The sequence below is a fragment of the Opisthocomus hoazin genome, chromosome 27 (assembly GCF_030867145.1).
Source record: "Opisthocomus hoazin isolate bOpiHoa1 chromosome 27, bOpiHoa1.hap1, whole genome shotgun sequence".
Taxonomy (NCBI): domain Eukaryota; kingdom Metazoa; phylum Chordata; class Aves; order Opisthocomiformes; family Opisthocomidae; genus Opisthocomus; species Opisthocomus hoazin.
In genome coordinates, this window is record NC_134440.1 from 1,349,154 (window position 1) to 1,362,784 (window position 13,631).

At 60.4% G+C, this 13,631-nt stretch overlaps 1 protein-coding gene across 2 annotated transcripts; it reads right to left on the minus strand.

The window, feature by feature from the left end:
- Positions 1-213: 213 nt before the first annotated feature.
- Positions 214-12,938, minus strand: BSG (basigin (Ok blood group)). 2 transcript variants are annotated; one of them, XM_075444242.1, is made up of 9 exons: positions 12,829-12,926; positions 9,333-9,680; positions 7,631-7,787; positions 5,737-5,825; positions 5,105-5,232; positions 4,624-4,897; positions 2,231-2,255; positions 1,837-1,907; positions 214-1,333 (listed from the first exon to the last, which is right to left on the minus strand). In XM_075444242.1, exons 1-8 carry the CDS (start codon positions 12,899-12,901, stop codon positions 1,850-1,852), a joined length of 1,152 nt encoding a protein of 383 aa, XP_075300357.1. In that variant the 5' UTR covers positions 12,902-12,926; the 3' UTR covers positions 214-1,333; positions 1,837-1,849. The 2 variants fall into 2 exon arrangements, with proteins under 2 accessions (XP_075300357.1, XP_075300356.1); XM_075444241.1 differs by lacking the exon at positions 9,333-9,680 and having other exon boundaries at positions 12,829-12,938.
- Positions 12,939-13,631: the final 693 nt, after the last annotated feature.

Genomic DNA, 13,631 nt, shown 5'->3' on the forward strand with positions numbered 1-13,631 from the left:
CTGGGCTCCACGGAGGGGGGAAGCACCCCCCTGCTCCTGTCGCAGAGGTCTGGACACCTCTCGAGCTGCAAACCCTCAGTGATCGGAGCAGTCAGAGCTGGCACCAAACCGTGAGACACAGCGTCGTGTCCTACCGCCAGAGATGAGTCAGCAGGTCAGGGAACCCAGGGGCCCAGCCAGGAGAGATGGGAGACCAGAGTCCAAACACGGATGGAAAAAAAGAGAGAGGAATCATCTTTATTGGTGAAGTGTGTTAACAGATGGAGCCGCTCAATGCTACCCAGCCATAAAGGTATTAGACTGCACCAAGTGTTCATCTGCTCTCAGGCTCCTGTCACACAAACACAGCCAAGGCTCAAGCACAAGAACAGACACTGTTCAGCTGCCCCCCGCCCCGCAGCCCCCGTTCGCTCTGCCCCTAACCCCACCGCAGCAGCTCGAGAAGAGATACCCACCCCCCCCTGCAGTAAGCTACCAGCAGTCGCTCACCCCGTGCCCCGCTCCAGCACTGCCTCCTGGTCACGCTTTGGAGGGTAGCAGCAGCCACTCTGGAGCTGGCCGGGGGGCTGCCCGGCGTGGAACGGCCCGGTGTGCAGGCCGGGTGGTGCGGCACACACCGAGGGGCGAGCCCTCAGCTCGCTCCTCCTGGGAGCCACAGCAGCAGACGTGCCTGGTGGCCCTGGCCGCGTGCCTTACAAGGACACACACTGCTTCCACGCCAGGGAAAGGTGCAGCCACACCCGGGACACACTGGGAATGACCCAGAGCTGCCTTCCCCAGCCCCTCGCTCAGGGCAGGTCATCTCCAGCCGGTCACCAAAGCAGTTTCTCCCTGACCCACACTCACAGGGCAGGAGGGACGCACTGGGAACATGGGCAGTGCCAGCCACGTCCCACGGAGCAGCACATGAGGAACCGCACACATTCCACTGCGTGTCCAGGTCTGGCATCCGCAGCTCCGCGAGTGGCCTCAAACACCGAGCTGGGGCCAGGAGGCCGTTTCAGAAGGGCCCTACCCAACACTGCTCTTCCCAGAGATGGGGAAGAAATAAGCTGACACCCAGCCACCCCCTCTATACCAACGTGAAGAAGCCTACGACAGACAGCCAGTGACCTAGACTACCAGAAACGGGGGATTTACATTTACAGGTAGAAAAACCCTCCCACATCTCTTTTTTTTAAAAAAAGTGTATTTTAGATTCTACAACTTAAGATTCTTTAGAAAGTGAAGTAACTGAATCGCAAGGACGCACTAGAATACTTCATGGTGCTATTTTACCAAGAAATTAGAAGAAAACAAAATTGTCCAGATGAGTTCTTCATCTACACGTCACCTGGCGGGAGAGAAATAAAAGCCAGTAAGACAACCCAGCTGCGCCAGTAAGGCTGCACAGTGCTGGAGGGGGTCGGTGGAGCAGCACAGGACCCTGCCCTCCGGTACAGCCGAGGGCTGGGACTCGTCCCCTGCTTGAGCCCAGCGCAGGCGTTACCAGGCAGTCCTGACCCTCCCATGCCTTAGAGCCCCGCTGGAGTCCAGCGCCTTCCTCCCCCTCTCCCCGGGCACACGGCTGTGCCCCACACGCAGCCCCAGCGGCTTCGGCAGCGCCTGCCGGGCTGCTCACGGCCAGCGGCTGAACACGAGCACGGCACGTCACCCCCCACTCCCCAAACCCCACCGGCGATGTCAGGCCGGGAGCCTCTGTGTCCTCCAGAGACCCTCAGCAGACAGCTCCTGCGGCTGGGACAGTGGGTGAAGAGCCCCGAGCAGAACCCAGGGGCTGCGAGGAGGTGACAGCCGGGCCCAGCAGCTGCGTCCCTCCCCCGGCGCCGCACTCACCTGGCCCCTGCTCTTAGTTCGCGTTTCTCTGGCGGACATTCTTGTCCTTGTGGTTTGTGGCGTTGCTTTTCCTGGGAACAGAAAAGGGGCAGTGAGGAAAGAAAAGGCACAAAGCCCCAGCCCGCCCACTGATGTTATTCTGGTCCATACAGGTGGTCAAGATCAGGAGAGACTGGTTACCAGAGGAGTGTCAGTTCTGGGGACACTGGTGCCACCCCCAGTTACATGGGGTTTATACAGAGGCCAGCTCAGATGAGCCATGGGGGAAAGTCCCCCGCCCAGCACGCTGGGGTGTTCTTCCCACACCAGCTCGCTTTTATACTGAGTCGATTCCCTGGAGGGATGTGACCCACCAGCACAAATCTGGCTAAATAGGAAAAAGCAAGGTACTTACAGTGGTGCAGAACCTCCATCGTCATCTTCACATGCGGGACAGCACAGAAAGAGAGAACAGTGTCAGGGAAGGGCATGTAAGCAATGATCTGTCACCCCTTCAAACTCCAGGAACCGGCATTCCAGACAGGTTACTGGGTACACTGGATCCTACTGCCTGCACGGGACTGAAGCCAACAGGTCATCTCACCCGCCGGGCTCCTGCTTCGCCGGGGCCTGGCAGAGCAGCGGCTGCCGCTTACCAGAACACCACCACTCCCCACGTGAGTCTTAAGCTGCTTCTTGTCTAAGCTTAGACAAGGCACAAACTTAGACATAAGCTCCTGTTACGCAGTTGCTTCTGCTGGCACAGGGCAGGCTCGGCTCGCAGGGCAACCAAGTGCCAGCACCACCCCGACCATCCGCAGGGGCCAGCGCTGGCCCCTCCTGAACCCACCCCAGGGCACACCAGAGACTGCCCCAGGCAGCCACAGAAGTGGAGTTACACAGGGAAGCATCCAGGCAGTTTGTGAAGCAGCACCACTGGCTGGTAACATCTGTTTTAACATCTGCACCCTGCGTATCCTCAGCCTACCAGCCGGTCTGCCCACCACCAGCAACAGGCAGAGACCCACAGACCCACCAGGCTGCCACCCACCCACCCGCAGCTCTCCCCCCCCAGCAGCACCACTAACGCAGACGGCTCCCAGACCTGAGCACAAAGGGAAATCCAAAGGGGATGTTCTGGGAACGGGGCGTTAAGCATCTCCTTCCTCCCCGTATGTTTTGTGAAATCAAAACAAACACACTGCACACCACATTCTTGCTACACCAAGAACCACAGCTAAGAAAACATCTCTGCCAGGGCGTGCCAAGCCCTGGGGCCTTTCACCAGCTCCTTGCAATCTGCCACCTTCCAACAGAAGGCTCCCCATCATCTCGTCCACAGTCCGGGCTCCCCTCCAACACCGCCGGGGCCCACGCTCCGGGCACCGGGACTGCCTCGGGCATCGCATACAGCTGGTGAGAGGACAGATGCAGAAACACATCTGGAACCATCTTCTACTTACCATTGGAGGTGACAGCCAGCAGCAGAGAAGGGAAGAGTGGAAAGATAACACCAGCAAGGATATCACACCTCACACAAGCCAGCCTCTCCATCCCAGGCAACAGGGAGCAGCCATGTCACAACCACAGAACAGCAGCATCTGTCTGAGCTGGCTCAGCAACACCTGACTGCTGCCTCCTCTGAAGGGGGGCAAAGCCACAAAGACTTCTGGGGGGAGGTAGCTACTTCACAGCAGGAAAGAATAAAGCTGGTGTCATACCTGTTCCGCAGGCATACACAATCTCACACACAAGCACTTGGGAGCCTGAGCTTAAAAGCTCTGGCCAAGGAGCATCAGGACGCTTCAGTACACACGCTCTGTCTGTCTGTCAAAGCATCTGCTGCAGCTCTGACAGGTCAGCACTCAACACGGTCTGGACCAGGCTGAGGCCATCAGAAGCCAGATCACACGCACACAGGCTATATGGTTTTTACTGGAAGATGCAGCTACCGCATCCTTAAGAAGACATCTGCCTTCCAGCCAAGAGAGCCAGAGGACAAAGCATCTGCTTGTACAACTGCCTCGAGTAGAGCTCCCCAAGCCCTGCAGTCAGGGGAGGGAAACTTGGTTTTAGCCCCTCAGCTGCACCTCACCCCACTCAGCCTGCCCGACCTGCTGTTCCTAGCAGAGGGCTCCGGGGCCTGACCCGGCAAGCAGGAAGGATACCGAGCATTTGCACTTCATTGTTAACGGGATCAGATAAGGGAGGAGCAGCTGGGCTAACACAATGCAGATTCTTACTGATAAGGAAAGGGAGGAGCTGGTATTTCCAGAACAGATTAAAGATAGCACTAGGCTTTGAGGAAGTCCCAGGAGGGTCATCATGTGTGAACCCAAAACAGATCCACGAACTGAACCTGAATTAAGCTAAGCCTGGTCTTACAGAGCCACTGACACAGTCCTCTGATCCTGCAGCACCAGAAGAGCTCTACCACCTATTCACAAATCAGCTTCTCCAGAATGTTAACTGCCAAAGAAAACCTGGTCCCAGCAACGCTTGCTTGAAACACTTGAGCAAAGTGCAGAGGAACCACTGAGACCAAGGGTCAGGCTGACCTGCACCGACTCCAGATCCAAAACACAGCTTGCTGAAGGACTGCCAGAAACAGCACCATTCCTTGCAGCTTCAAGGCTGAGGTAGCCTGGTAAAGATTACCATGGTTTTACAAGAAATGCCCCGAGAAGCAGCCCTCAAATTAACGCCCAGCTGATGAAGGAAACTCCAAGTTCTCTACCAGAATGTTTTGCCTGCACCCTACAAGTTACTTGGTCTCCCCAGAAAGATTTAACCCCAGGCACTTCTTACCATCAAGAACCTCATCCGGCTTCCTCCTCTTCTCATAGATGAAGATGATGGTGACAAGAACGAGGACTTCTGCCACAATACCCAGGAAGGGCCAGAGTGCTGCCAGGCGGCTGCGTACACGCAGGTTTACGGTAGCACCACCAAAGCCATCAGAGTTGGTGGCATTGCAGTGGTAGTCACCTGCATCCTCCTCAATACTCAGTTTGAGAATGCGTAACTCTGTCTTGTTGCCACTGGACTTAATGATGTATCGACCAGAACCATTGACGATGGGCTGGAGGGAGGGAGAAGGACAGACGGCTCTCAGGGCAGTGCCGGCGTGAGGGGAGCCGCTCGCTTGCCACGACCGAAGTCCTCCGTGCCGCGGCACCGAGGCGGCTACACGGAAACAGCCAGTTCTGATGGGATGGGGTCCTCGACCTCTTTGCTGGGAGGCAGGGTAGGCAGGAGGGGAGAAACAGCACCAAGCCACAGCACTTACCTCTTGCCCGTTTTTGTACCAGACCCAAGAGCTGACAGGGGGGAAAGAGGGATTCTTGCAGGTCAGCACACCGGTGTCCCCCTCATTCCCATGCTCAGACTTCTTATATGCCACCACTTGGGGTGGAACTACGGCAAGAGAAAGAAAACCAGACACTTTATTATAGAAGAGACAAGGATTTGTACTCCCTGCAGCCTGCCTAGCCAGAACCAAAGTCACCCATGCAGCTTGACTTCAGTCTAAGAAATGCATTAGTGGGTCCATCCCCCCGCTTGCCCATTGCTTGGCATTTTCAGAAGGGAAAGCACGCCAAGCCGACTCAGGAAAGGCTCAGATTTGTCCAGCAGGTATTATTCCTCTCCCATTACTGTTGTGGGAACATGTCCACACACAGCAGAAGGCCGATTCGAGGCACGGTCCAAGAGCTGACCCTACAGACACTTTAGCTGCCTGACAAAACGGAGCTCCCTCCCAAGCAAACCCAGCAGTAGACACGTGGAGCCCTGCAGCCCAGTTGGTGAGGGCTAGAAGCAGCTCCTCAAGCAGCTGAAGAGATACCACAGCACAGCGCTCAGGAGATCACAGCTTTCCCACTCCCCTCCTCAGACCCAGAGGCAAACATAGGAAGGTACCTGAAATATTCACTTGTCCTCTGATCACTGGGCTTGTTTTGTAGACACATTCATAGACACCAGAGTGCTCTTCCATCTTCCCCTCAATTCTGCCAAAACCCAGGATGTCAGATGAGCATTCAGCACAACCAGCTTACCCAGACACCAAACTCTAAACGCACAGGAACAGACACCCACAAGCAGCAGCAATCTCCTCCACGGGGAATTTCTCCCATTCCAGGGCCAGCATTTACACTGCACCGCATTGTACCCCCCAGATCAGAGGGAACACGTACCTACTGCAACCCAACTCCCCACCCTTCTCTCTCCACGCACTGGGGATGGCAGAGGACGATTTCCCCCACACCAAGTCTGACACGGGTCTGCCAAGTCAGAGATCAAGCAGACCTTGTCTTATGACTCCTGAAAACCGGCACCTTTAGCTCCCTAACCCTGGGAACTCCTGTCATCAGGGCCTCTACAACGGGAAAAAAATGGAGACCTAGACTGTTAGCTAGTACAGAGGAAGAAAACCAGGAGTACCAGGCCGATACTGCCCCATCACCAGCTGCCACGCCACATGTACGCTTCAGGAGCAGCCAGCTCCACGCTCTTCCCTCTTCCACACAGACCACGGCCCGTTAAAAAAAATGACACCCTACTGAGCAAAACCAGCAGAATCTGTAGCACAGCAGGAAAGTCCTCTGGTGAGCAGAGCCCAGGACACGGCCACACGCCAGCCCTGCAGCTCACCTCTAAGAGGCAGGCAAGGAGCTCAGGACAACAGACTGAGGAAGACTACTCCTCCCATGCAGGAAAGGCCACTGAAACACAGGGCAAAGCAGTGGCAAAGCAACACGCCGGCTGGGTTCCCCTGGACTGATCCAAGCGTAGGGAGAACTCTCCCACTTTCCTCTTTGCAAAGCTGCTGCAATGAGATTTAGTGGATTACGCTGCACTGCAACAAACATCTCATTCCCCAGCTTAGCAATACCCAGGCAAGGGAAGGGGCAGGCGAAGCTTCAGTCCCGTGGCTGCACGGGGACAACAGGCTGTTTGTCAGTTCTGCTGTGCACGGCGCTTCCCACTTCCAAAAACCACTCAGCTAAGGAATTGAGGTCACGCGAGGGAGGCTGGGTTATAAATACTTTAATCCTTGTTCAGCTCCCTGTTGCTATGGGGAGACAGGCACGTCGGCACTGCCACACAAAAGGACACGATGCCGGTACAGCTGCTGGGTCAGTGCCAGCCAGGCCTGACTGTAATCAAAAAGGAAAGCTGACTGCACTGCTACAATAAGGCTGGTATTCCTGCTTCTGCTCAGCTGCACCCTGCAAACAGCTTCTGAGCGCTGACCACAACTTGCAGGCAACCTCCCCGCTTGCTCTGGGAGAAGGGCTGGACTTTGGCAAGGTAGATAAAACCCAAAGGCAGAGACAAACACACTGGGGTCTCTCATTCCAGAAATGGCCTCAGGGAGCAGGGAGCTGATGTCCTGCCCAGACCAGAGGTCCCTCAGAGACAACAGCTCTGGCACACCAATGCCAGCGCTGTGGACAGACGGGGCAGAGGCCAGGCAGCAGGCACACGGCACCTTGCACCCGAGAAACCAACCGAGCCCAGCTGAACACCTGCATAAAAATACAAAGCAGCAGAACTTCTCTTACTGAGGGGATATTTGTGGCATATAACTTTCCCTTCCTCCTCCTTTTTGAGCCCTCTTCTCCATAAAGGAGAAAATGCTGAGCCTTACCAAAACTTTGCTTATCTCATGTTCTAAGGTTTAAACGCCTACATTATCAGCACGACTGCAAGCATGTAGCTTTAGACTCGGCCGATAGGATATATTAACTGCATCTGGTAAAAAACCCGTCCCGTGTTCAGATCCCGATCCGACCTTGCCCCTGACACTCACATGTAACTGGTGAAAGCACTGGAGTCCGTGTCTGTGTGCAGTATCTTGTCGCCATGCATCCACTCGTGGCCACTGATGGCAGGGTACGGTGCACTCATGTTGCAGGTGAGCATCAGCTTCCCAGAAACGCCAGTTACGTGGGCTTTGATGTCAGGGCCTGTGTTTGCACATAATTCAACTGAAGTTAACATGCAGTATTCCAGAGGTCATTTGCCTGCTCCAGAACCTTTAATGTGACCCAAACCCACAGCTCCTTGTCTCTGTCACAGCTTTCACTTACCATTGCAAGCAGTTTCCTACCAGAACTGATAATACAAGCACAGGAGAGACTCGAAAACCAGGCACCCGGGGCTGCCTGCGCCTACCGATAACGGACACGACCCTGCAGCAGCTCCCACCACGAGCAGGATCGCTGCCACGTGCTCGGGGCGGTTTTGAGCCTCCTGCTGTCCCCCAACGCGTGCAGCTCCAGCAGAGCTCAATAAGCAGTGGAAAAGGTCACACTGTGAAGGGCAGTTACAGGAGCACAGCTCTCTCCTTTTACGAGCCACTACAGCACTCGCTCTGTCAACAACTCCCAGAACCTGAGCAGATGCAGACGCCTCCAGGTGACGCAACCGATGGCAGCCAGGCCCTCCGTCGTGAGGGGCAGCAATCCAGACCTGGTGCGAGCGACGCGTGCATCGTCTGCTGCAGCCCAAGAGGTTACAGTCAGATTTACCCCAGGGAGAACACAGAACCAGGACTCCAAAAGGTCCTGGGCCTCCACAAGCCAAGCAGCAGTAAATTATGCAAGACAAGATGACTCAGGCTTTTCTACTTGTAGGAGGCAGCCCCATTACACAGCCCCGGCAGCACCACGGTTCCTACCCTTCCACCCAGCCTCAGTCTCTCGAACAATGTTTGCACAGGGCTGACAGGCATTTCGCTTCTCCTCCTACCCAGATTCCAGTGGAAGCAGGTTTGGAGTCCGGTATTCCCTAGCACGTTTATGCTGAAGGGACTGCTGCGCTGCTCTGCCAGCCTCAGCATTCACGGTGAGACCCTAGCAGGGTGCTGAACTCCCTCACACCGCCCGGGTTCCTACCGCTCGGAGCAGCCTCCTGTCCACTCCACAGCTCAGCTGCCACCTCCGAGCAGAGCGAATCCGGCCGCTTCCGCGGGACAAGGATCACCCCACACTCAGCCGCACACAGACACGGCCACTTCAAAAACGGGTGCATCTCAGGAAACTCAAAGCAGGTTTTGCTCCCCACAGCTTGTATCACCAGCAGCTTAAAGCAAGGCTGTGGACAGGAGCAGGAGCTGCACGGGCGGGAGGGAAGGGCCGGTTTGTCAGCGGTGGTTAGGGCAGAGGCTACCGCAGAACCGAGACTCTCGATTCCGCAAGCGGCACGGGGACTCGGAGGCACTCGGGAATAAGCAGCAGGCTCCAGGTCTTTGGCTCTGGAAAAGGACTCGGGACTGCCAAAGGGCGTTTTGGTTGGGAAGCCACAACCCTTTTTGAGCAGGGCCATTTCGGGTCAAGTCACGGGTGGTGAGGGAGATGACAGGGGGTGGGAGTCTGTCGGTTCTACAGCCGGGGTGGGGGGGTGAGGGGAGCTGTCGGGAGCCACAGGACACGGGTGCAGGGGTGAGCATGGCAGGAGACTCAAGACACTGGTGTCCGAGCAAGTGCCAAGGCCTCAGTGTGGCCACTCACGTTCGATGACAAAAACGTTCGCCTGGGAACGGATCCACTTGACTCTGGGGCTCTTCGACAAGTGGTTGCGGTCGGGGTCGCTGCTGGCCCGGCACTCGTACATGCCCGAGTCGTCGCTCGTGAGGTTTGCGATGTGGATGGTGCTGGTGGAGTGCCGGTTGTAGGTGGCGTTGATTTTGACACGGTCCTGCCGTGCGCCATCCCAGAGCTGAGCACAGGTCTCATTTGGCTCGTTCCCCTCAAACCACCACTGGATCTCAGGGATGGGATTGCCAATCGCCTCGCAGTACAACTCCACGCTGTCCTGAGTCAGTCTCTTTTGAGACAGTGGTGACTTTACAAAACCAGCTACGAGTTGAAGAGGTGTTAGTGCAGAGTGTTAGTGCAAAGCAAAAAGAGTTTCAGCCATTGAGCAGAGGCCGCACACAACCTGGGATCAGCGTTCTCTTCCCCCTCCCCCTCCACACCCTCTGAACTCTGCCCAGCTCGGACAGGGTTGTTCCAAATTGTCACATCTCCAGCCAACACCACTTCCCGCGACCCTGCTGCAAACCAGGACCTACAGCCAGCACCTCGCCTGTGCCACCACCCCAACAAGAAACCCACTGCAGCCGTGGCATCGCCCGCCGCCTGCGAGGGACAGCACTGCGGCAGACCCCGAGCCCGCCACGCTTCCCCCAGCGCTCGCTGAATGCTTTCAGTTCAGGACAAAGACAACAACAGATTTTTTTCCCCCCAGGGGCTTATCCAGCCTCCACAATCCCCACAGAGCCTCAGCATCCCCTGCACCCCGGCAAGGTGCCCCAGGCTCTGCCGTCACCGCGCCGCAGACGGCAATGGGGCGGCAGCACGGCCACGCCGGGAGCCCCAGCTCAGCCGGTTGCGAGAGCTGTGAGGGGAACAGCGCTTCATCACTGCCCTCTCACCTCGAAGGAACACGTCTGCTCGCCCCGCTCCACGCACCCAGTCGGTCGGCCATAACTGGGAGCCAGCCGGGCCCCGGCACGGTGACCGGACACCGGGCACCGCCGCGGGCACCGCCGCCTCGCCACGCTCTGCCCCGCTCAGTGCGTGCGTGCAAACGCAGACGGCGTCTGGCGGTCTGCAGGATGGCGCAAGCCGGGCGAGGAAACACGTCACGTTTGTTGCCATACAAACAGTGAAATCAGACTTTTCACCTCAGGCAAGGTAACTTCGCAGAGCTAAAATTAGTCATAAGGAGATTAAAAGCACGAGAAGCAGCTGCAGGATAGGACAGTATTTTGCAAGCTGCTCTCGCAGCGAGAGGCCGGGGGTTCAGCTTTCGAAACCAGCCCAGAGGCAGGTCTGCAAGCCACAGGCAGAGAGCCCAGCCGCCCAGCACCGTCGGGCCGGGCACAGCCCCAGCCCCGCAGCCGTCCCCGCGCCAGCGCGCGGCAGACGGAGCCGGGCGAGCCCCTCGCCGAGGGCAGGAAGGGAGGCTTCCAGCAGCGGCGCGTCCGGAAAAGGCACCGCTCGCCAGCCAAGGTTACTTACGTGACTCAACCTCCGAGCTAAGAGCTGGTCAAGCTTGCGACACGTCCTTCCTGCGCGCTGGCTGCACCCAGGCGTGCCAGCAGCGGGCTTACGAGGCACCCGTGCACCAGGATGGCTTCCAAGAAATTAATTTACTCAGTTATTAAGCACTTTATGATTTCATACAACCTCCCTACACCTACCACGGCACAAAGGAGGTGAGTCTGTCTGGGAGTGAATTTTTTCTGGTTTTTGAGTGCCTGAAGGCATTTTAATAAGAAATCCTACAAGCATTTTTCTGTGAGCGTAGAAACAAATCAGTATTATAAAACCAAGTTTGCCCACACTCAAAGAAAACCCAAGGAAGTCTGGAAGGTAAGCTGCAGAGTCCTAAATAAATCCATCCCACATTTCTCAAAAGGAAAAATCAGTTTTACACACTAAAGCTTTGAAAGCCTGGAAGAACAGACCTGCCTGGACAAGGAAGGAGAGATCTGACCCGGATCTGAGGCCAAGCCACTTCCAGGAGAAGGCTGATACCGAAAACTGAGGCCCCTTAAACCAGGGCTCAGTGCATAACTCGGGGGCTGGAAAACCGCAGCTCTTCCACACCGCAACGGCCGCACCACGGGCTGCCCCCCGCAAGGCGCCGTCCCGGTTCCCGAGCGACTCCGGCCGACAGAACCGCACCGGAGACGCCAGAACGACCGTCTCACACCGGCTCCAAAACCACGGGAAGGGACGGGGGTCCCGGGGGGGTCTGGGCACGTCAGCGGCAGGCAGCTTCCTCCGACGCCGAGCTTCACTCCCCGAGCAACCGGCCCGTGTGCCGGAGGGGTTCCCCCGCACCGCCGGCGAGTACGGACCCCCCAGCACCCAGCTCTGAGAACTCCCCCCGCCGACGGCGCGCCCGCAGAGCCCGTCCCCGCTCAGCCACCGCCCGGTGCGGGACGGGAGCCGGGGGGACCGAGGGCTCTCCACGGACCCGCGGTGACGGCTGCGTGCTGGCACGGTCAGCGGTCCCAGGGCGGCTGTGCCCAGCCGGAGGACGCTTCGCCCGGTTCAGACGGGCTGCGGAGCTGCAGCGGGCACCGACCGCGTGCGCAGCGGACGAGCAGCCCCCGGGCTCCCCGCACCGAACCGCCGGGGCTCCCGGCGCTCCCGCGGGGCTGCTCGGAGCCAGCCCGGGGACACGCGGGGTCCCCCAGCGCGGTGTCCGAGCCGCCGGGCATGGCCAGGCCAGGCCGGGCGCCGCAGCCCGAGTCACTGCCGGACCCCGAACAGCCTCCACCGGGCGGGAGCACGGCCCCGCGCCCCCCGCCGCTCCCACCGCGGCCGCCCCGCACCACCGGGACGCGGAGCGGGACCGCGGGACAGAGCCGCCCGCCACGGGGCCGCGCGCTGCCGGGAGGCGAAACCCCGCGCCCACCGGGACCGCTCCGCCGCCCCGCACACCGCGCGTGCGGGTCCCTGGCAGAGGGGCTGGGACGGGGCGCGGGGGGCTCGGGCTCGTTCGTGAGACGAACCCCGCGGTGTGGCCCCGGCACAAGGCGCAGGACAATCCCCCCCCCCCCCCCGTTAAATCGGGGCTCCGCCGCAGAGCAGCCGCCCCCGCCCCGGAGCCCTCCCGCTCCCTCACCCCGCCCCGGGGTCTGGCTCCGCGGCACCGCGAACCGGCTGCGGGGTCTCCAGCGCCCACGGCAGCACCGGGCCGGGACCGCGGGGGCTCAGCACCCCGGGACCCACCCCGGGGCCCCGGCACCGCGCGGCCGGGGCCCACCGGCCTGAGCACCGCGGGAACGCCGCTGCGGCGCGGGGCCCGGCGCGCCGGGAAGCGAGGAGCGAACCTTATCCGGCCACCGGCGCAAACCGGGCCGGGGCAGCCCCCGCCACCGAGCCCAGCCCCGCCCGAACCCGCCACGGAGCCCCGCAGCCCCCCACCCCGCCGTACCGGTCCCGCCGCGGAGCCCCGCAAGCCCCAGCCCCCCCCGCCCCGCCGTACCGGTCCCGGCCGCGCCGGCCGCCAGCCCGCCGAGCAGCACCAGCGCCACGAGGCCCCGCGCGCCAGCCGCCATCTCCGCTCGCGCCTCACGTCGCCTCGCGCCGCCCGCTATAAGCCCCGCGCCGGGTCACGGAGGCGGGGGCGGGTCCGGGACGGGCCGCGCCCCCTCAGCTCTCCCGACGGCCAATCGCGCGGCGCTTCGGAGATCTGGCCCGCCTACCAAGCCCGGCACGGCCAATCAGAGGGAAGGGGTGACACGGCGGGCTTCTCCGCCCTCTCATCCCCTGCGGGGAGAGCCGGTTCGGGCCGGTCCGACCGCGGCCACGCCCACCAGCCGGGAGGGCAGCCAATGGGGAGGCGCGGCGGGGTGAGGCGGACGGCGGGCGGCGGAGGACACGCGGCGGCGGGGCCGGGGGCGCGGGGTCCAGCGGGACGGCGGGAGCGGAACCGGGCGGCGCCCCCTCGGCGCGGGGAGTGGGGCGGGACGACGGCTCCGGCGAAAACAGCGGGGCCGGTGCCAGCACGGACGGGCGGGGCCTGGCCCGCGGCCGCCTCCGACCCCCCCAGCCGCGCAGCCCGGGGTGCGGGGCCCGATAACCCCGCGGCGCTGGGGCGGGCGATAACGGGCCCGGCCGAGACCGAGGGGCCTCCGCGGGGCAGCGGCCCGGCCCCGGTGGCTCTCGGCTGACCCAGCCCCGGAGCGGGGCAGCGCCCGCAGCCGGCGGGGCGGGCGGGGCGGCGGGAACAGCCCGGACAATGGGGCCGGCGGCGCCGGGCGGCCGCACTCCCCGCGGGGATCCCCC